The sequence below is a fragment of the Oryctolagus cuniculus genome, chromosome 4 (assembly GCF_964237555.1).
Source record: "Oryctolagus cuniculus chromosome 4, mOryCun1.1, whole genome shotgun sequence".
Lineage (NCBI taxonomy): Eukaryota > Metazoa > Chordata > Mammalia > Lagomorpha > Leporidae > Oryctolagus > Oryctolagus cuniculus.
Genome location: NC_091435.1, coordinates 69483975 through 69507700, shown reverse-complemented (window position 1 = coordinate 69507700; position 23726 = coordinate 69483975). Strand labels below are relative to the sequence as shown.

The following is a 23726-nucleotide window of genomic DNA, read 5'->3' as shown; positions in this document are numbered from 1 at the left end:
CTCTGATATGGAATGCAGACATCCCAAGAAGCATCTTAATTGATGCCCTAAACATACATCCTGTGTTCTTTCATTTTCCCTCCCTCCCTCCCTCCCTTCCTTCTTTTTTTTCCTCTCTCTTTTTAGATTTATTTATTTATTTTGAAAGTCAGAGTTAGAGAGAGAGAGAACAAGAGCTCTTCCATCTGCTGGTTCACTCCCCAGATGATCACATCAGCCACTGCTGGGCATGGCCTATGCCAGGAGCTTCATCTGAGTCTCCAATGTGGATGGTGGGGTACAAACACTTGGGCCATTTTCTGCTGCTTTTTCCAGGTCATTAGCAGAGAGCTGGACTGGAATTGGGGCAGCTGGGATGTGAACTAGGTCCCATATGAGATGCCTACATTGTAGGCGGTAGCTTTACCTGCTATGCCACAATGCTGCCTATGCCACAGTGCTGGCCATATTCTTTCTATATAGATGTACTCCAATTTTTTATCTAGTGCTTTAATGGTGGATACTAAGGTTGTCTATTAGAGTATGGTTTAAGCTTCTGGGGAAAGAAAAAAACCTCAAAATACAGTAATTTAAGCAAGATAGAAATGTATTTCTCTCATGAAACAATTCGGGGGTAAAGTGTTCGCTCATGGGATGCTCGGCAGTCCTTCATTACATGGTGTCTATCTGTGAGTAGAGTGAAAGTTTTCACTTCTTTCAGTTGTATGCCAGCTAGCAGAAGACAGTGCATGCTTCCATTATCTACCGTCTGGAAGTTTGGGCATGTTTCTTGTTGACCAGAAAGCTGTCACATTACTGTTTCCACCTGCAGACATGACTAGGAAACCTCACCATGTACTTGTCTGAAGCTTGAGAGTTCTGCTGTTACAGGAAAATGAGAGAAAAGAATACTGTTGGATAAGTAGTAGTGTCTGCCACCCAGATTGTTTTTTAACTTGTCACTATAAGAGATGTAATCAATATCCTTGAATATGTTTTTGGGTACATGTGTATTTGTAGAATACATTTTAAGGCAATTATAAAAAATTTTAACTTTATTTACTTGACAGGCAGAGAGAAGGCTGGGCAGGGGGAGCAAAAATGAGAGAGAGAGATAGATACAGAAAGCTCACACAACTGTTGGATCACTCCCCAAACATCTACAGTGTCTGGGGCTGGGCTGGGGCTGAAGCCAGCAGCCAGAAACTCATTCTAGGACTGCCATGTGAGTGATAGGAACCCAGTTACTTGAACCATCATCATTGCCACCCGGGGTCTGCATTAGCAGGAAGCTGGAGTCAAAAGTTGGAGCCAGGAATAGAACCCAAGTATTCTGGTATGGAATATGGCATCTTAACAGCCAGGCTAAATGCCTACTCCATAGGATAAATTCTCAAAAGAATTGATGAGTCAAAAGATATGTGTTGCCTTTATTTCAGGGTTGAATTTATAATGTTTCTGTTTCAGGGATGGGATGAGACCAAGGGAAGAAGGCTTAATCACATATTAAAGCTACTAGGACTCGTTCCCCTGGAGCTGGGTTCCTAGATTTTTGTAAATTAAGAGAAAAGACCTTTGGCCAACATAATCTTTCATTTACTTTGCTGTATAATACACTCTTGCCATAAGAATCAAGCAAGAGAAGGTCTAAATCTAGAGATAGAGGCTTTCCTGAAGACTCTAAATTCCCAAAGTGTGATAATTCCAAAGTTTTTAATTTCCTAGTTCTGTATGACTTCTGTTACAGAACAAAAGGATTAAGATGAGGAATTTCTGAAACCATTTTTGCAGGGACCTTAGTGATTCTTTGAAAATTTAAGATATGTGAGAATGACTATATTACTAAAGTTGTACTTATAAAATTTGTATTCCTTCAAAAATAAATTTAAAAATTCAAACAAACAAAAAAAAGAAAATCTAAGATGTACATCACCACTTATAATAAGTTTGTGCTCTACAAACTAGGGGAAGTAACATACACAGTTGGGCACGTAGAGATCACTGTCCCTATCAAGAGGATGGATTTTTTGAGAGGAGTGATTTAGATTTAGAAAGGGCAGTCAATATCCTGGGGCTGGTGCTGTGGTGTAGTGGGTAAAGCTGCCACCTGCAGGGCTGGCATCCCATTCGGGTGCCGGTTCCAGCCCTGGCTGTTCCACTTCTGATCCAGCTCTCTGCTGTGGCCTGGGAAAGCAGTGAAAGATGGCCCAAGTCCTTGGGCCCCTGCACCCACGTGGGAGACCAGGAGGAGGTGCCTGGCTCCTAGCTTTGGATTGGCATGGTTCCTGCCATTGTGGCCTTCTGGGGAGTGAACTAGCTGGTGGAAGACCTTTTTCTCTGCCTCTCTGTAACTCTGTCTTTCAAATAAATAAAATAAATCTTTAAAAAAAAAAAAGGGGGCAATATCCTGATGTTTGGGAACTGAAACCATCTGCCCCTGAAGAGGTCAGGCAGTGACCAGCAGAAGGTGGCGAGGCAATGGCTTACCTTGAGATTTTTTTTTGTAATTAATATCAAATCTCGGTATGATTAGTAAGACGATTCTTTCACAATCGGCTTCTGTCAGATCCATCTCTTGCTTTTTTTCTAAGAGTTACTGATTTGAAAGGCAGAGTGACTGAGAGAGGGGAGAGATGGAGGGAGAGGAAGGGAGGGAGGGAGAGAGAGTAAGAGTGAAAGTGAGAGAGAGAGAGTGTGTGTGTGTGTGAGAGAGAGAGAGAGAGAATTTTCCGTCTGCTGGTTCGCTCCTCAAATGGCAGCAACAGCCAGATCTGGGCCATGCAAAACCCAGGAGCCAGGAACTCCATCAGGGTCTGCCACACAGGTGGAAGGGACCCAAGCACTGGGCCATCTTCTGCTGCCTTCCCAGGTGCACTAGCATAGAGCTGGATGGGAGGCAGAGTAGCAGAGTCTTGAATTGCACTCCACAGTGGGGATGCTGGCATTGCAAGCAGCAACTTAACCCATTGCATGACAACACTGGTCCCTCTAAAAAAAAAGTAAATTATTAAAATTACTATTAGGAGATAAGTTTTGTGTACTTTTTCTAATATAGTAGTAGATTATTTTGATCCATTCACATTTTCCCCTACGCTGTTGATTTCTTTTACTTGCATGATAGCTAAATAGGGTAGAAATTTGGTTCATGGGATTATAAGTTAAGTTATAAAAATATTCTTAAGCATCTCTAGAGTGCTTCACAGGTTTTCAGTGTGTCCATATCCTTATAGTGTGTTTTTGGGATTGAAGAGGTGGTCGTATCTCCATTTAACCAAGGGAAACAAAGTTTGTTAGAGATTGGATTTTGTCTTCTATCCCTTGACTTAGCCTAGAACCCCAGTCTTCTAGATCTAAACATACCATTGTTATATCATTCCCAAATTTCACTCTTTGTAGAAGGAGCAAATCAGGATTTCAGTCTTACCAACTGAGCCAGCCAAACTGCTTAGTGATATCAGGGAGAGAAGTGGGTTAAGTAGGAATGGCACTCTTGTTATTTTTCTTGCTGTGTCCTAAAATAATAACTGAAGTCATATGAGACACATGTTTCCATGGTATAGAGAAATTCTACTAAGAATATTTTTTGCCAGATGTTTTATTGATTTGAGTCAGTGTTGGAAACTGGGCAGTTTCCAATTTTGAGACTCCATTCAGCCAAATAATGCCATCTGGTGGTGGTAGATACTTAACTTGCTTATGCTAACCTGTAGGCTTTCTTGTTGTTATGAAAGTTCGTAAATTGAATGTGCACAATCAGAGGTACTACTGAGATGATTTTTTTTTTTTTAGTTTTCCAGTTTTCTGGGGTTAAAAAAACTATAATATAGAAACATCACTTTTTTTTGTTCAATCATAAAGCTCATTCATATCTTAGATTAATAATCTTTTTTAAGTTGTAGTTCATAATCTATGAATGGATTATGAAATTACTCTAGTGATTGAAAGACCCCTGAGTTTATGGCTGTAAGATTCATATCTTTAATTTGTGTTTTTAACTGTAGATCATAATTTGCAAATTATACAAACATCATTTTAAAGATATAAATTAAAAAGAAAATATAATAGTGGTTCTTGTGCAATAAAGGTTAAGTAAAACATTTGTTTTACATGCATACATGCATACATACATATATATGTTTGTATTTGTGTGCATATGAGTGTACTGAGTCCCAATTTAATGCTTTGAATGGCAGCCAAGCAGGTCAGTCACTACTTATCGTAATAGCGCCCTCTACTGGTATTGAAGGATGTTCCCACTGAAGGATTTTGGGAAGGTAGCGGCCTGTGGTGTTTTTTTTTTTAAAGCTTTTATTTAATGAATGCAAATTTCATAGGTACAACTTGAGGAATACAGTGGTTCTTGCCCCCATATTCCCCTTCCAACCCCACTCCCATCTCACTCCTACTCCCTTTCCCATCCCATTCTTCATTAAGATTCATTTTTAGTTTAATTTTATATACACAAGACCAACTCTGTACTAAGTAAAGATTTCAGCTGTTTGCACTGTGGTTATTTTTGTGTTCTGTGCCTTCCTATGTTTTTTTCTTTTGTGTGTGATTTGAAAAGTAAATATTTTTTTCTGAATAATGTTTGTCATTAACATGTATCTAGATTCTTTCTGATCAATATCAGATGCAGGATGTATTGGAGAAATCTGATAATTTGATGGCTGCAGCAAAAGATCTGTTTGCTCCTCGTAGGCGCACAGGTAAAGTATTTAATTTAAATAAAAACTTATTTGGCTTAGTAGCTGTATCCCACAGCTAATTGAAAAATTCAAAGTCCTTTTTCAGATATCATATTATTTGTATTTCAGATATTTTAAGATAGATAATATACAAGAGTTGATAGGATTTTAGTAATTATAAATTGTTTGCTACCAAGAACATTAATTAAATATTACAGATTATTCAGCTGAATAAAGGTTAATTGTTATCCATAAAGTATTTTATAGTATAATGTACAGGCTCTTGTAATTTTAAAATGTGACTTAATTTCCAGTTTATTAATATTAAATGACCATATAATTAAAGTACTTGTGTTTATATATATGTATATATAATTTAAAAATTTATTTGAAACCTAAAGCAACTGAAGTCTGTCTTTAAAAAGAACTTTGACTTTTGTCAAATACACAGCGTTATTCATTTTCATGTGTATATAATCCATTGTTTATCTTAATCTCCAAAAACAGCTCATTAGTTTTTAATACAGGATTTGAATCTTGGGTCAGCCATTTATTAATGTGACCCTGAGCTTGTTGTGTAACATCTCTGCATTACTAATCCGTAAAAAACTCAGAGATTTGTGAGTAAAGTAAATGAATATATAAGAACTTTTAAAATAGTAACTGGCTTATAGTAAGCACTATATGGGTGAGTTACTATTATTATTATAATTTAAGAATTCCATATGATGATGAAAACCTGTGACAGTATACAGCTCGTAAAGTAAATTGAAAGCAAAAACAAAATCATAATTATTTATCTTCCTTGTGCAGGGTTTCCTAACATAACATTGGCTCCTGATTCCTCTCAGGGTCCAATTGTAGTAAATCAAGACCCTATCACCCAGTCCATCCTTGATGAATCTGTCATAGAGCCTCAGGTATTGTGTTGTACTCATAGCTGTAATTCTCACACTGAAATAAAGTTTAGGTTGTTGTTGTAAACATTTTAAAAGCTTGATTATGAAGAAATACACCTTCTTTGAGTAATGTTTGTTCTCAGCAAGATAAGACTGGATATACCTAACATTTATTGTTACTTAGGAGATAGGAGGTGGGTATTGTTTTTACCTCTATTTATAAAATGAAGAAACTGAGGCTCTGAAAAATTGACTTGTCAAGATCACATAGTTTGCATCAGAGATGGGATTCAAAGCCAGGCCGTGTGTGTGGCTGTGCATGACTGCCGCTGTCTGTCATTATGGGAACATCAGGGAATTAGTCAGTCCACTTGGAGCCAGGTGGCTCTGTGCTCATGCTCTGCTGCTAATCATATTTTGATCCTGACTTGATTTCTTAAAATATCTGAGTTGGACAAGAGTATTTGTTGCGTTTTTGTTTTTGTTGAATGGGAATAGAATATACCTGATATGATTGCTTTACAGGGCACCTGAGATAGGTTATGCAGAGTGCCTGGTATAATACCAAAAACATAGTTCATCTTGAAATGCTAGTTCTTTTAAATCTATTAGTATGTTTAAAAGTGTAGTAGCCCAGGAAACTTGGAATTTACAATGAGTTATATGGGAATTATATTAGATTAAAAAAGTGGCACAGGCTGAGGTTAGAGACGCAGGAGCTAGGTCATGAAGGGCTAAGGAATTGGAAAATAAGAATAGAGACGCTAGAGGACTTTAAGTAGACTGCAGTCATGATGAGATTTACTGTACTAAGGGAGATAGATTGGGGAGGGACAAAACTGAAGAAAAGGCCTGGTTAGAAAACTTAGATTGGAATATTAATGAGAATTGGTGAGGGCCTGATGCAGGGCAGTATCAGTAGGGAGAGAAGTAAAGGAGAATAGGGATGGATTTGAGAGAGGTTAAAATTAGGTAGAGGTGACAGGATGAGTGGCTGATTGGCGATAGGCGAGACAGAATACTCCTACTGCTGGCTCAATCACCTGAGTAGATGGTGACACTGTTGTTTATGGTCTTAGGTACTATTTAGGAACAAGTTTTCCAGAAGAATGGAAGAAGAAGCTTAGGAAAATGTTCAGTTTTATATGTGTTAAATAGGGGTATCTTTTAGAAAGTTGAATATAAAAGTGTAGTGCTCAAGAGAGATCTGGGTGGAGATGGAGATTTAAAAATTAACATCAGTTGACTTATAATTAGAACTTTAGAATTAGAGAAAATCATTTAGAAAGTAGATTAAAGGAGAAAAAGTCTAAGGGAGGACCTTGAGTTACAGCAAATATAAGGGAAGGGTAGAAAAAGAAGAACCAATACAGGAGATTGGGAAGAAAATAAGGTACCATGAAAATTAGAGGGGGCTGGTGCTGTGGCTCACTTGGTTAATCCTCCACCTTCGGTGCTGGCATCCCATATGGGTGCTGGGTTCTAGTCCCAGTTGTTGCTCCTCTTCCATTCCAGCTCTACTGTGGCCTGGGAGGGTAGTGGAGGATGGCCCAAGTGCTTGGGCCCCTGCATCCACATGGGAGACCAGGAAGAAGCACTTGGCTTCTGACTTTGGATCGGCACAGCTCTGACCGTAGCAGCCATTTGGGGGGTGAACCAACGGAAGGAAGACCTTTCTCTCTGTCTCTCACTCTCTCACTGTGTACAACTCTACCTATTCAAAAAAAAAAAAAAATAGAGGAGGAACGCATGAAGATTTTAAAATAAAGAAATATGTAGTCATTAGGGTTTAATTCATCAGAGAAATAAGGGAAGGCAAAAACAGAAATAATCCATTTGAATTAGGAATATAGGTGTTGATACTGACCTTGTATAGAGCAATTTGAGTAGAGTGGTAGGGCAGGAGCAATGTTGCAGGGAATAGATGGTAAGTTAGAAGTAGAGAACAACTCTTTCAAGAAATTTGATGGTGAAAGAAAAGATAGATAGATTGCTCAAGGCAGGTCAGGGTAAGATGGGAAGGCTTCCTTCCATTTCAGTGTTAATGAGCTGAAGCCAGTGCAGAGAGTGGTTGAAGATGCAGGAGAAAGGACAGTTGATTGAGTAGAAGGAGGTGAAGGGGGTTGGAGTCTAGAACACACATGGAGAGATTAGTCTTAGGAGTAGGGACCTCTTTTCTATTATGACAAAAAGAAAGAAAGGATGAGTGTGTATAATCAGCTTGTGTTGTTACTTGTGTTATTACATTGATACAGGCTCTTAATGAAGTTGATGATGAAGAAGGAACTGTTATTAGCCAATCAGAAGAAAGTGAGAATGAGTTTGATAATTCTTTAAACTCTCAGTCTAACACAAATACAGAAAGGTATGTATATATGACACAAATATTTATAACTCTTGCTCTTTTTCAAGGACATTTCAAGTGTTACATCTTTTTTTATTAATAAGAAATACTTATTTTTAATTTTTACATAATTTTTTAAAGCTATAAGAACAGTATAAAAAGCTCCTAATACTCTCCACCCAGATTCACCAATCGTTGACATTTCCAACATTTGTTTTATTGTTTTCTCTTTTTCTGTGTATTTACACAGAAACACACATGCACATTTTTAAAGAACCATTTGGGAGTAAGCTATATATTTCATCTTTAAATACTTCAGAACATAATGTCAGAACAAAAATGTTTACCAAGAATAAGTTATACAGTGACAGTACAGTTATCATAATCAAGAAATTACATTGATTCAGTACCATCTTCTCATCCATAGGACTTACTTAGGTTTCTTGAGCTGTCCTAATAATATTATTTAAGGTATTTTTGTGATTGAAGAACCAGTCATGATCAGTTACTCTTAATATTCAGGTCTATTTCTGTTTTTAAAAATCCGAAAAGTAAAATAATCTAATCTTAATGTTTGTCTTTCATGTCATTTTTCTAGTTTTGAAGAAGTACAGAGCAGTTATTTTAGAGTTCCCTCTAGTTTGGCTTTTTCTGATTCATTGTTAGATTCAGGCAGTACATTTTGGGGAAAACTAACTTAGTAGTGATTGTATAAAGAGGTGATGATGTTCTGATGGGTGCTGTTAACTTTCATTGCTTGGTTAAAGTGATGTTTGCTGGGTTCCGTCAATGGATTATAATCTGTTTCCTCTTTTACTCATTGTAATGTTTTTCTGTCACATATTTGTCCAATGAGAGTTTCTTGAAGTCATTCCTGTGTCTTTTTGATGTGTCCTTCTTTTTTTTTTTTTTTTTTTTTGACAGGCAGAGTGGACAGTGAGAGAGAGAGACAGAGAGAAAGGTCTTCCTTTTGCCGTTGGTTCACCCTCCAATGGCCGCCGCGGCCGGCCCACTGCGGCAGGCACACTGCGCTGATCCGATGGCAGGAGCCAGGTGCTTTTCCTGGTCTCCCATGGGGTGCAGGGCCCAAGCACCTGGGCCATCCTCTACTGTACTCCCTGGCCACAGCAGAGGGCTGGCCTGGAAGAGGGGCGACCGGGACAGAATCCGGCACCCCGACCGGGACTAGAACCCGGTGTGCCGGCGCCACTAGGCGGAGGATTAGCCTAGTGAGCCTCGGCGCCGGCCTCCAGGATATATTTCTAAGTGATAAAAGAAATACAGTATAATATCTTTTATACAATAAAGAGAAAATAAAATAAGTGTATCTGCTTAGATTTCTAAAAAAGAAACATGAAATTGATTTACCTACAAGGTAAATTGATTTACCCTACAAGAGTAAGAATGAATGGGAACTCATTAGAAGAGACAGGAGATAGGTGACACTACTCTGATAATAGGTTTTCTATAATTTTGTCAAAAGGATGGAAATCACTCCATAGTTTCTGTAAGTTTATTTTCCTTCATTTTCTGTAAAATCAAACGTGTGCATATGTGTCCATGTGTGAATGTACCATAGTTTATTTGACTACGCTTTTTTTTTTTTTTTTTTAAGATTTATTTATTTGAGAGGCATAGTTACAGAGAGGGAGAGACGGAAAGGGCTTCCATCCGGTGGTTCACTCCCCAAATGGCTGCAATTGCTGGAGCTGAGCTGATCAGAAGTCAGGAGCCAGGAGCTTCTTCCAGATCTCCCAAGGGGGTGAAGGGGCCCAAGCACTAGGGCCATCTTCCACTGCTTTCCCAGGCCATCAGCAGAGTGCTGGATCAGAAGACGAACAGCTGGGACATGCACCAGTGCCTGTATGGAATGCTGGTGCCCCAGGCAGAGGCTTAACTTAACAGTGCCGGTTCCTACTCTGCTGTTTATATGTTCATTTAGATTATTTCCAATATTTTGCAGTTACAAAATACTTCAGTGAAAACTCTGTGTATACTCATGTATTTTTATGTTATTAGCAATTGATATTTAGGATAAGTTGTTAGAAGAGAGATTTTTAAGCTAAAAAATAAATGGTATTTAAATTTACTAAAAAGGAAACTGAATTCTGCTATATGAAGGTTGTTATATTCTGTATTCTCACTGGGCAGAGTCTGGCCAACAGAGAATGCATCTGGCTTTAAATTTTTTGCTAGTATTTTCATAAGGAGAAATGGTATCTCAGTGTAGTTTTACTTTGCATTTCTTCTAAAAAGTTAAGTTGAACATCTTTTTAATATTAAAGAGAAATGACAGTGAATTGCCTCTTAATGTCTTTGGTCACTTTTCTTGTAAGGTTTTGATCCGTCCCTCCCTCCCTCCCTTATTTATTTTATTTATTTGAAAGACAGTTACAGAGAAAGGTAGAGACATAGAGAGAGCTCTTCCATCCGCTGGTTCACTCCCCAGATGGCCATAATGGCTGGAGCTGTGCCATTCCAAAGTCAGGAGCTTATTCCAGGTCTCCCACATGGACACAGGGGCCCAAAGACTTGGGCCATCTTCTTAATGCTTTCCCAGGTCATAGCAGAGAGCTGGATCGCAAGAGGAGCAGCCGGGACCTGAACTGGTGCCCATATGGGATGCCAGCACCTCAGGCCAGGGCTTTAACCCACTGCGCCACAGTGCCAGCCCCATGATCTTTTTTATTAATTTGTTTATGGTCTACATATACATATTAGACTTCTGTAATGTGTTATAAATATTTTTATAGGGTCTGGTGTTGTGGTACAGCAGATTAAGCTGACACTAGCTATGCTGGCATCCCGTATCAGAGTGCTGGTTTGAGTCCTGGCTACTCTGCATCCAATCCAGTTCCCTGCTAATGAGCCTGGGAGAACAGCAGATGATGGCCCAAATTTTGGGCCCTTGTCACCCACCTGGGAGACCTGAAAGGAGTTCCAGTCTCCTGACTTGGACATTGCCCAGCCCTGGCCATTGTGACCATTTGAGAAGTGATTGAAAGACATCTCTCTCATCTCTCTCTCTCACTCTGCCTTTCAATTAAATAAATCTAAAAAATTGTTTTTATAAATATGTTACAATTTGTAATATGTATAATATATTATGTTTTTCCTCAGTTTGTTCAATTTATTTTTTTAGCCAAGCAAAATACAATTTGAATTTATCATTTTTCTTATGCATGTGGATTTTGAATCATACTCTGAAATTCTTTGTCAAAACCTAGGTTATGGGCCGGCGCCGCGGCTCACTAGGCTAATCCTCCGCCTAGCGGCGCCGGCACACCGGGTTCTAGTCCCGGTCGGGGCGCCGGATTCTGTCCCGGTTGCCCCTCTTCCAGGCCAGCCCTCTGCTGTGGCCAGGGAGTGCAGTGGAGGATGGCCCAGGTGCTTGGGCCCTGCACCCCATGGGAGACCAGGAAAAGCACCTGGCTCCTGGCTCCTGCCATCGGATCAGCGCGGTGCGCCGGCCGCAGCACGCTGGCCGCGGCGGCCATTGGAGGGTGAACCAACGGCAAAAAGGAAGACCTTTCTCTCTGTCTCACTCTCTCACTGTCCACTCTGCCTGTCAAAAAAAAAAAAAAAAAACAAAACAAAACAAAACACCTAGGTTATGGAGGAATTCATTCATTTTCTGGTACTTATGTGATTTTATTTTATTTTATTTAAAGATTTATTTATTTGAAAAGCAGAGTTACAGAGAGGCAGAGGCCGAGAGAGAGAGAAGTCTTCTATCCGATGGTTCATTCCCCAATGGCCACAATGGTTGGAGCTGCGCAGATCCAAAGCCAGGAGCTTCTTCCAGGTCTCCCTTGCGAGTACAGGGGCCCAAGGACTTGGACCATCTTCTACTGCATTCCCAGTCCATAGCAGAGAGCTGGATTAGAAGAAGAGCAGTCAGGACTCGAACCAGTGCCCATATAGGAAGCTGGCACTGCAGGCGGCAGCTTCATCCGCTCTGCCACAGCATTGGCCCCTTATATGATTTTATTAATTGTCCCAATGCCATTTATTAAAAAAGAGTGTCGTTGCTGTGCTGATTTGAGATGCAAACTTCGTTGCATACTAAATTTCCATGTGTACTTGGATCTATTTCTGGAGTGTCTATTCTAGTTCACTGGCCTTGCCTTTCTTATCTTGCTGCAACCCCACACTGTTTTAATTAGAAAATTTAGAATATTTTGATAGACTCCCTCATAGCTTTTTACTCAGTTTTTATAGTGATTCTTGGGTATTTATTTTTCCACATGAACTTTAGAATCAACCTATTTAGCTTAATAAAAAAGCTTACTGGTATTTTTTGTAAGGACATGTCATATTATTAGATGAGCTAGTGAGAACTGACCTCTTCATGATATTAAATTTTACTATCCAAGAACAAAATGTATATTTTCACTTGTTAAAAGTTTACTGTTTTGTTTTTGATGAAGGTTTAAATATTTTTCTCATTAATTTTGCTTACTTTCATTAAATTTATTCACTATTTTGTTTTCAAGAGGAATTTTCTGTTATACCTTCTAACTAGTTATTGTTTGTGTTTATGAATGCTATTGATTTTTGTGTACCATCTTGCTATTCTGCTACTTTATTGGTTGGATTAGTTTTAGCGTTGATTTTCTAGGTTTACTATCATATGATCTGCAAGTAAACATAGTTTTATTTGTTTCTAAGTCTCACATCTCCAACTGGTCTCTTTTGTATTATTGTATAGGCTATAGAACAGTATTGAAAATAGAGAAAATAGTAGGCATCTTTGCCTTGTTTTTAATCTTAGGAAAACGCTTCTGTTGTTTGAGAGGGAGTGTGGGCGAGCAAGCTTCCATCTCCTGGTTCACTCGTTAAATGAGCATAGTAGCTGAGGCTGGGCCAGATTGAAGCTGGGAATCAGGAACTTAACCTCAGTCTTCCACCTGAATAAAAGGAACTCAGCTCTTGAGTCATCACCTTCTGGTTCCCAGTGCCCCTAATTAGTAGGAAGCTGAAATCAGGAGCTGGAGCCAGAAATTGAACCCAGGTACTCTAATGTGAGGTGTGGGCATCTTAACTGCTGGGCTAACCACCTACCTTATAATTCTTTTTTATAGGTAAAAATTGAAGAAAGGGGTCACCATTTGTAACTGTAAAATCCCGCATAACAAATTCCATTAGGTTTCAAGGATCAGAAATACTCATCTATGGCTTTAGCCTTCATCCTCTGGGTCCGTGACTCTTGCTTCCATTTCTGTGGCACTGGGCTTAGCCTCTATGCCTGAGTGTGGTCTCTACATCTCCAGCTCTTAAAGCTTTGGTGTCATTCTTCCTTGTTCTTGAAGATAGCCCATGTTCACAGCTGAGTTGTTTTATCAGCCTGTTTCTTGTTTGTAGATATTTGGGGGTCTGCCGTTCAACCTTCATTTCATTCTGTCTCTCTTCTTGTCAGTCCAAGTTGATGGTATTTCTGCTTGTGTAACATTCTCAAAAGATCATGTAGGGGGCTGGCATTGTGACGCAGCACTTAAGCTACCACTTAAGTTGCTGGCATACTTTATCAGAGCGCTGGTTTAAGTCGTGGCTGCTCTGCTTCTGATTCACCCCCCTGCTGATGTGCCTGGGAAGCGGCAAATGATGGCCCAAGTACTTGGGTTCCTGCCACCCATGAGGGAGACCTGAATGGAGTTCCTGGCTCCTGACTTTGGTCTGGCCCAGCCATGGCCATTTGGGGATTAAACCAGTAGATGGAAGATATATCTTCTCCCCCCATCCCCCACCATTCTGCCTTTCAAATAAATAAGTCTTCAAAAAAAGAAACAAAACAAAAAAGTACCATTCACTCCAATAGATAACAGATCCTCCACTGATCTTTCCTGGATAATCCCATCTTTATTGCTGGCCTCTGCTGAAAAAAAAAGTGGATCCTTGAGTCACATTCCTTATCTGTTCAGAACTAGCAAATGGTTGTTCATACATGCCCTAGCCCTTCTTCCACCAGTATGCTTTCCTAACAGTGACTCCAGTAATTTGAGCACCTTTTGCAGTCTCGACACTGTGAGAATTTCTCAATTATCTTGTCTTGGTTCCTTTTGGAATAGTTCCTCCCTCAGTTTATATCCTTTCTCTTGAATTTTGCATCAGTCTTCAGGAGGAGGCAGGCTGTACCTTCAGTACTTGGCCTTGAAATGTTCTTAGCTAAGTATCCAAATTCATTGCTTATGAATTCTGCTTTCCATACAACTAAGTTTTCTGCTACCTTACCACGGGGATTGCTGTTCTTGTAGTTTCCAACATGTTCCTTACTTCCTTCTGAACCCTTATCATAAGCTCCTTTTCATTATTTCTACCCACATTCTACTTAGAACAAAATATGTATTCTCTAAGATAATACAGACTTTCTTTACTGTACTTCTCATTTCTCCTGAAACCTCAGTAGAAGAGTCTTTAACAACAGTGTTTCTGGGGCCGGTGCTGTGGTGTAGTGGGTAAAGCCTCCACCTGCAGTGCCGGCATCCCATATGGGCACCAGTTCGAGTCTTGGCTGCTCCACCTCTGATCCAGTTCTCTGCTATGGCCTGGGAAAGCAGTAGAAGATGGCCCAAGTCCTTGGGCCCCTGCACCCATGTGGGAGACTCAGAGAAAGCTCCTGGCTCCTGGCTTTTGTTCAGCCCAGCTCCAGCCATTGCGACCATTTGGGGAGTGAATCAGCAGTTGGAAGACCTGTCTCTCTCTGCCCCTCTGTAACTCTGCCTTTCAAATAAACATAAATAAATCTTTAGGAAAAAAACAAACAGTATTTCTGCCAACAGTCTGTTTAAAGCAATTGAGGCTTTTTTTATCATTCCCCTAAAAGTCCTTCCAGCCTTTAGTTGTTCAATTCCTAAGCTACTTCCACATTTTTAGGTACTTATACCAGCATGACATATCTAGGTCCTAGAATTATATTATTTCCTAAGGATATTATAACATTAATACAAACTTGATGGTGTAAAACAATAGATATTGATTATCTTTAAAGTTCTGGAGGCTTGATATCTGAAGTTAGTTTCACTAGACTGATATCAAAGTGTTGGTAGGTCCATATTCCCTCCAGAGTATCCAGCAGAGAATCTTCTTGGTTTTTCCACCTTCTGGTGGCTATTGACATTCCTTGGTTTGGCTACATCACTCCAATCTCTGCCTCCATCTTATTATCTTCTCACTGTGTATCGAATCCCCTGTGTCTCCCTTGCATTAAGACGTTAATTTGCATTTAGGGCCCATCCAAATAATTCAGGATCATTTCCCTTTCTTATGATTCTTAATCATGTATGCCAAGTTCGTTTTTAGACAAATAAGGTAGCATTCATGGGTTCCAGGGATTAGGTCGTTTTGTTTTCTGCCATAGAAGGTATTATTTTAATTGTTGCTATTATTTCATATAACCTGACTCTTTTTTTTTTTCCAAGATTTTTTAAAAAATTTATTTATTTGAGGGGTAAAACTATAGACAGAGAGAAAGGTCTTCCATGTGCTGGTTCACTTCCCAAATGGTCATAATGGCTGGAGCCAGGCCAATTCAAAGCCAGGAGCCAGACGCTTCCTCTGGGTCTCCCACGCGGGTGCAGTGCCCAAGCACTTGGACCTTCCTCAGGCCACAAGCAAAGAGCTGGATAAGAAGAGGAGCAGCTGGGACTCTAATTGGCGCCCATATAGGATGCTGGTGCCCCAGGCCTAGGTTTAGCCTACTATGCCACAACGTCAGCTCCCTAATCTGACTCTTAGAAGTATAACTATTAGAGACAGTAATGTGCTTTCCACGCTGATTCAGGTTATTTGCCTAACTTGTATAGAAATCTTACACTGTCTTACTAAGGTGTCTTTCTGATGTTTTGTAACTAGTCACTAACCTTTTGCTAAACATTTTAGCAACTAGTGTTCTAATGTGCTATTTTGAAGGTTGTTTGAAATCAACTCCTTTAGGCTGAAATTTGTGGGGTCACTAATTAAGATTCCCTTTTCTCTTTCTCTCTCTCTCTCTTTTTTTTTTTTTTGGTAACAGTTTTATCAATTTAGAGTTCATGTGTCATAGAGTTTGCTTATTTAAAATATTTAATAGTTTGCTGGCGCCGCAGTTCACTTGGCTAATCCTGTGCCTGTGGCGCTGGCACCCCGAGTTCTAGTGCTGGTTGGGGCACCAGATTCTGTCCCAGTTGCTCCTCTTCCAGTCCAGCTCTCTGCTGTGGCCCGGGAAGGCAGTGGAGGATGGCCCAAGTGCTTGGGCCCTGCACCCGCGTGGGAGACCAGGAGGAAGCACCTGGCTCCTGGCTTCGGATCAGCACAGCGCGCCGGCCGCAGTTGCCATTGGAGGGTGAACCAACGGAAGAAAGACCTCTCTGTCTAACTTTGCCTGTCAAAAAAATATTCAATAGTTCATAGTATATTCACAGAGTCATGCACTCATCACTGTCAATTTTAGAATATTTTCATCATCTCAAAAAGAAACCTCCATGCTCTTTAGCTGTCAAACCTCATTTTCCTGCAAACCAGCTCTAGGCAGCCACTATAGATTTGCCTATCTTGGACATTTTATAAATTTTTTTACATATGTAGACTATGGAGTATGCTGTCATTCATGGCTGATGTCTCACTTTGCATAATATTTTTAAGGCTCATATCTATTGTAGCATATATCAGTGCTACATTCTTTTTTATGACTGAATAATATTTCACTGCACGGCTACACCAAGATTTTACCTATTCATTCATCAGCAGGTGAACATTTGGGTTGTTTATACTTTTTTGCCCCTCTGCCTCTTTTAAGTTTAGTACAAATGAATCAGATAGTTGAAGATTAAAATATCTGCTGTAACACTGATAATGATAATTACAGTATGAGGCTTAGCTCTTTTGTGAATACTAGCAGTGTAAACTGTAGCTCCTTTCCTCAGTCCCCTTGCCCCTTCCCCACAGACCTCAGTAATGCACACAGACTGCTCTGTGGATAGGCTTCTTTGTAGGAGAGAAACACCAACACAGGCTGAGCCATAGATATTTAGTAACTGTGGAGAGAGGAGGATGGAGCCAGACCACAAAACTGCAGAAAGGGTAAATGCTTCTCCCTTAGGGGCCGAGGCAGTTAGGAAGCTGGGAGGCAGATATATGATTTCTTCTACCTCTAAGGTGATAGACATTTTAACTTGTCTAATCTTTTCTTTTAAAGTGAAAAGGATTTTTTCTTTGGTTATGAATAATCTTCCAAACAAATAATTGAACAATTTAAATGATTGTACCTGTTAATTATAATCTAGGTTATTGTCCCATAATTTATAGGTTTCTCCACCAACTAAAGGAAGAAAATTCTGAGTTAATTAATAAACTCTGGACTGATATTCAGCAGAAATTGGCAGCACAATCACAAACAGTAACCCCTCCAGGAACTCCATCATCTGCTCTGTCATCAGTGGAACAAAGAGGTTTGTTCTCCCTTTGCATTATTTCTAATAGCCTTCTTTATTGGGTTCTTTCTGGAACACAATCACTTTTAAGGAATATTTAGCTTTTGATATCCTTAGCCTAATTAACTAAAATAGTGATGTATCTGTAAATTGAAGTACTTTTTGAAAAAGTTTGTGCAGTTGAGATACTTTTGAAATGTTCTTCTTTTTAGCTGCTCTGAATGCTACCAATGCTGTCAAGAGAATCCAGAGCAAGCTTCAGTCTGAAGAATCTTCTGAGACTGTAGGCTACACTGTGGGACAAGTGCTGAATTCAAGGAAGCAAAAGCAGCCGTTAAATAAAGGTTTAATCCTTTAATTTACAAAGACAGATTATTAACCATGTAACTTGATGTAGCTATCTTTTTTATATATATATATATTTTTATTTTTTTTTTATTTTTTGACAGGCAGAGTGGACAGTGAGAGAGAGAGACAGAGAGAAAGGTCTTCCTTTTGCCGTTGGTTCACCCTCCAATGGCCGCCGCGGCTGGCGCGCTGTGGCCGGCACACCGCGCTGATCCGATGGCAGGAGCCAGGTACTTATCCTGGTCTCCCATGGGGTGCAGGGCCCAAGGACTTGGGCCATCCTTCACTGCACTCCCGGGCCACAGCAGAGAGCTGGCCTGGAAGAGGGGCAAGCGGGACAGAATCCGGTGCCCCGACCAGGACTAGAACCCGGTGTGCCGGTGCTGCAAGGCAGAGGATTATCCTAGTGAGCCGCGGCGCCGGCCGATGTAGCTATCTTAATCTCTTAGTAGATTTCTATTCCTTAAGCTCTTCTAGTTGGAGAACGTCAAGTGAGAGTTAATTGAATAATAGCAAAGAAATGCCTCCTATTCCATGTAACTCTGGAAAGATAGTTCTAGCACATTCACTATAGATTGTGTAAGCCCTAGTATAAAGATTTTTATGAGAAAATTATATTAACTTCTGTCAAAGGATTTTATAACAACAGTCAAAAGGTTTTTCTAGTTGTTTTCTAGTTTTAATTTTTCCTGGTCTTGAAATAGAATTGTGTCTGTCCTTGTCAGTGAAAAGAAAACCAGATTTGCATGCTCCTTCCAAGCAGAAGAAGAGCACGTTATCAGCTAGCACAACATCTGCAGACTTACCCAGTAGCAGTAATTCCAGCCTGGATATTCTGAAACACATGATACATGAGGTGGAACATGAAATGGCGGAATATGAGCGGTGGACAGGACGCGAGGTCAAAGGACTGCAGGGTGGTCATGGTCTCACAGGCTTCACTTTGTCTCTAGTGAGCTCTCTCTGTCGCCTGGTTCGATACCTTAAAGAGGTAAGAGCATGAGATTAATAGAATTTTCTTCAGGAAGAAATGTGTGGGTTTTTTTTTTTTTTTCTTTCCTTCTCTGCTTAAGTTATTGCAGCCTCCCAATAAAGTATAAGAGGGATACATTGTGGTACAGCAGGTTAAGCTTCCACATGAGACACCCACATCCCATATTACAGTGCCTCAAGTCCTGCCTCTGCTTCCCATCCAGCTCCTACTAATGTGCCTGGGAGGCAGCAGGTGATGGCCCAGGTACTTAGGTTCCTGCCACCCATGTGGGCAATCTGGATGGAGTTCGTGGTTCTTGAGTTTGACCTGGTGCGGCCTCAGCTGTTGTGTACATTTGGGTGCGGCCTCAGCTGTTGTGTACATTTGGGGAGTGAATCAGTGAATGGAAGATGTCTCTCTGTCTTTCTCTGTATTTGTCTTTCAAATAAATAAATAGATAAAACACACGAAAAAGGACTCAGGTCATGCTCAGCATTTATTCATGTTAACTTTATTTATAACCATTATTAAAAAACAGGTAAATAAAGTTCAAACTTGAATAGCATTGTTTAAAATCCCTCTGGTTAGATTATCTTCAGTAAGGGTTTGTCCTGTTATTATCCTTTTTTTTTTTTTTTTTTTTGACAGGCAGAGTGGACAGTGAGAGAGAGAAACAGAGAGAGAAAGGTCTTCCTTTGCCGTTGGTTCACCCTCCAATGGCCGCCGCTGCAGCCGGCGCACCGCGCTGATCTGATGGCAGGAGCCAGGATCCAGGTGCTTTTCCTGGTCTCCCATGGGGTGCAGGGCCCAAGCACCTGGGCCATCCTCCACTGCACTCCCTGGCCATAGCAGAGAGCTGGCCTGGAAGAGGGGCAACCGGGACAGAATCCGGCGCCCCGACCGGGACTAGAACCCGGTGTGCCGGCGCCGCAAGGTGGAGGATTAGCCTATTGAGCCACGGCGCCGGCTAATGTTATTATCCTTTTACCATTAGTTGATACATGCTAGGTAGGTTATTTTAATTTTAAAAAGAGCTTTCTTTTTTTTAAAAAAATTTTGATTTTATGCAGTCTGTAGGTACAGTTCCAAGAAGACAACCAAACTTTCCTCACTCCTGTGTTCACCTCCAATCCCCCTCCCACCCCTGCCTTTATCAGTTTTTGTAAAGTCATAATTTTAGGGGCTGGCACTGTGGCGCAGCGGGTTAACGCCCTGGCCTGAAGTGCCGGCATCCCATATGGGCACTGGTTTGAGACCTGGCTGCTCCACTTCCTATGCAGCTCTCTGCTACGGCCTGGGAAAGAAGTGGAGGATGGCCCAAGTGCTTGGGCCCCTGCACCCACATCGGAGACCAGGAGGAAGCTCCTGACTCCTAGCTTCGGATCAGCGTAGTTCCAGCCATTGTGGCCATTTGGGGAGTGAACTAACGGATGGAAGACCTCTCTCTCTCTGCCTCTCCGTTCTCTGTGTAATTCTAACTTTCAAATAAATAAATAAATCTTTAAAAAAAAAAGACATAATTTTAATCCACTTTATAGTCAGAGGCTTAATTCTCCTCTAATCATAGTATTTAAACAAGTAAAAAGTAGGAAGACTACAGTTCCACATGAGTATAAACATGAGCTAAAAATGACAATCATATCCCAAAGTGACCATTTCATTCCTATATTTTTTTTGTATTCTATATTAGTTGCCACATATCAGAGAAAATAGATGATATTTGCCTTTTTGAGACTCACTTATTTCACTAAGTGTAATGGTTTCCAGTTGCATCTATTTTGTTACATAAGACAAGATTGAATTCGTTTTTTATGGCTGAGTAGTAATCCATGGTGTGTATTTACATTTTCTTTATCCAGTCAGCAGTTGTAGACATCTGGATTGACTCCATCTCTTAGCCATTGTAAATTGAGCTGCAGTAAACCTGGGCGTACAAATAACTCTCATATGCTGATTTCATTTCTTTTGGGTAAATTCTCAGAAGTAGAATGGCTGGATCATATTAGATGTGTTTTTAGATTTCTGAGGAATTGCCATACTTTCTTCCATAATGGTTGTTCTAGTTTACATTCCCACCAATAGTAGATTACGGTTCCTTTTCACACCAGCACTTACTGTTTTTTGATTTTTGGACGATAGCCATTTGAGCTTTCCAAAATTATAATTAGCATAATTATAATTAGTGAGGCAAATAAAATTATGTCTTGTGCCAATACTAGATTTTGCTGTTTAGCGGCTATACCTTGAGTAGCACTATTAACTGTATTCTCATTCTGTTGCTTTTCTCTGCTTACTATTGAGTTTGGAAAGTGGCATTGCTATAATCTGTAGACTTGATAGGTAGGAAAATTCTTCATGTTTTCTTTTTTATTTAAGATATATTTTGTTTAATTGAAAGAGTTACAGAGGAAAGAGAGAGATTCCATCTGCTGATTCACTCCCTTAAATGGCTACAATGGCTAGGGCTGGATCAAGCTGAAGCCAAGAGCTGGGAACTCCATCTGGGTCTCCCATGTGGGTGACCCACATTTCTTAGGCACATTAGCAGGAAGCTGGGTTAGTATGCTCTGATACTGGATCCTGGGGATTGCAGGTGTTGGCTTAACCCACTGCACTATAACACCAGCCCCATGTTTTCTCTATAACTTGGTTTATGGTTTCACTGGGTATTGTCTCAGGTATTGTCTAAGTGGGTATAAAACAAGGAAGAATTTTTTCTTAAATTTGTTTTCAAACAGCAATCAGTCCTCAAAATGCTGTAATATTAGTGTTAGCTATACATTTAATAATTTTAAAGTTACTTTGGCTGTTATTTATATGTACTTAAATCTGTAAAGTGTGTTGAAATTTTTATTATTTAAAAATATAGATTTATCTAACACCCTAATTCAGTTGTTTCAGTTTCTCTAGAGCCATCTTCCTTAAATGGAAGATTTTAATGAAAGATTTCTTATATCCATCAGACTTTCTGGAATCTTATCAATCTTTCTCCCTAACTCAGGAGTCCTCAGGAGTGTACTTTTGGCTCTTGGGAAGTGTTAACAGGCTTGAAAGCATGTACTGTTTAGCTAATCACTTGAATCAGTAGTCATTTATATTTAATTATATTTTAACAAGGTTAGTTTTTGGATCAGTGATAAAATCACGTGCTGTGAAATTCAAAGATACAAAAGGTTGTAAAATGAAAAACCTAACTGTTGCCCCTAACTTCCAGCTAACCTGTTTACTTCTGGTAGTCAACCCCATTACCAAGTAGTAGTGTTTCTTTCTCGAAGTAGTCTTTGTCTGTTCAAACAATATGTATATGTGTATACTTGTACTTTCATTTACAAAAGTATAATTTAATTTGATATGCTTTTTTATTATGTCTTATTTAGAGAATGGATAAGGATAAAGCAGCACATTTTCTTTAATTAAATATTATAAGACTTTAAACTTTTACTGCTTTTATATTTTAAAATTTATTTTATTACTTTTAAAATTTAAAATTTTATTTTAAAAATTCTTATTACTCTCATGTAACAAATTCTTCTTTTGAAAATATCTTTAATTACTTTGAGTGGAAACTTAGATTTCAATGTATGATGTTTCTGGTGAGGTTTTTGTTGTTTTTTTTTGTAGAGTGAGCTTCAACTTCGTAAAGAAGTAGAGACAAGGCAGCAACTAGAAAAAGCATTAGGTGATCATCGAGAGCTTATTGATGCTCTAACATCTGAAATTCTCCTTCTTAGAGAAGAAAATACTACTACACAGGTATTTAGATAAGATCCCATACTTTTCTGTGTTTGTTAGTTTAAATATCTTTAAACAGGTACTGGATTCTCTTACAGTTGCCTTTGGTTTAGCTGTTTGAACCTCACTGTCATTGGTGGCAGCTTTTATTGAGTAGGTGGTCTATCGAGGATATTATTATAGTAGAAGCTTGGAATGCAGATAGCATATAGAGTTGTTGTCTTTAAGAAACTTGGTACGTTAGTGGGGAAGACAGAATCTGTATTTAAGTGATAGCTACCACTAGTATAGTAGTTAATCTAAAATGTGAATTAGTATTATGATAGCCACTTTGAATTTCAAATAGCAGAGTACATGTTGTGAGCTCTTTTGCAGTCACATCAGATGTCATTTACAGTGATTACAGTGTCTTCATATTTGTTACTCAGTCTTCTTGGCCATTTGACTAACTACTCCCCTTTTTAAAAAATTTGTCCAAAATCTCTCCTAGGAAACCTTGCCTGTGTCTATGTTAATTATTCTTCCTTTGTGGCTTTTTGGTATTCTGGCTATTTCTCTCATTGCATTTTCCAAATGATGCTACACTTAAATGTGTACTTGTTGCTGAGACTATGTGCAGTTTTAGTTCAGAGGCTGTTTTAATCATCTTTTTGTACCCATGCAGTTTTTATTATATCTTATTTATCAGCCAGAAAATATTAGAAAGGTGGTAATAACATTGTGTTTGTATCAATGGACATTTGTTATAAGACATATAATTTTAAAAATTTGATAATAAAGCTTACATATTATTAAATCCACCCTTTTAAGTATTGTAATTCAGTGTTTTCAGTATATTCAGATTTGTATGTCAACACCATTATCTAAGTCCAGAACATTCTTATCATTCCAAAAGAGAAACTCTTTACCCAGTAGAAGTCACTCTGATTGTCCCCTTCTTCATATCCATAGAAATCACTATTTTCTGTCCATGTGGATTAATCAGTGTATTTCATAGAAATGGCATCATGCAATATGTGGTCTTTTACATGTGGCTTCTTTCACTTAGCTTGTTTTTAAAGTTCATCTGTGTTGGGACCATTGTGGTCCTGGCTGCTCCACTTCTGATCCAGCTCCCTAATAATGGCCTTGGGAAAGTGGCACAAGATGGCCCAAATGCTTGGATCCCTGCTACACATGTGGGAGACTCGGAAGAAGCTCCTGGTTCCTGGCTTCAGCCTGGCCCAGTTCTGGCCATTGTGGCCATATTGGAAATGAAGCAACAACTGGAAAGATCTCTCTTTTTTTTTTAATCTCTCCTCTCTTGCTGTAACTGTGACTTTAAAATAAATAGATAAATCTTTTTTAAAAAAGTTT

General features: G+C 39.5%; 1 protein-coding gene across 3 annotated transcripts in view; it reads left to right on the top strand.

Annotated features, from left to right (window-relative positions):
* The window catches only part of SPICE1 (spindle and centriole associated protein 1), a 74062-nt gene that overhangs the window by 21860 nt on the left and 28476 nt on the right, over positions 1–23726 (top strand). For 2 of the 3 annotated variants that reach the window (XM_051819045.2, XM_002716697.5), the window contains exons 5-11: positions 4592–4688; positions 5481–5587; positions 7822–7931; positions 17193–17335; positions 17530–17661; positions 18391–18656; positions 22260–22391. In XM_051819045.2, the coding sequence (XP_051675005.1) occupies positions 4592–4688; positions 5481–5587; positions 7822–7931; positions 17193–17335; positions 17530–17661; positions 18391–18656; positions 22260–22391 (987 nt within the window). The remainder of the gene's footprint in view (positions 1–4591; positions 4689–5480; positions 5588–7821; positions 7932–17192; positions 17336–17529; positions 17662–18390; positions 18657–22259; positions 22392–23726) is intronic. The other variant, XM_008266934.4, reaches the window with a different exon arrangement.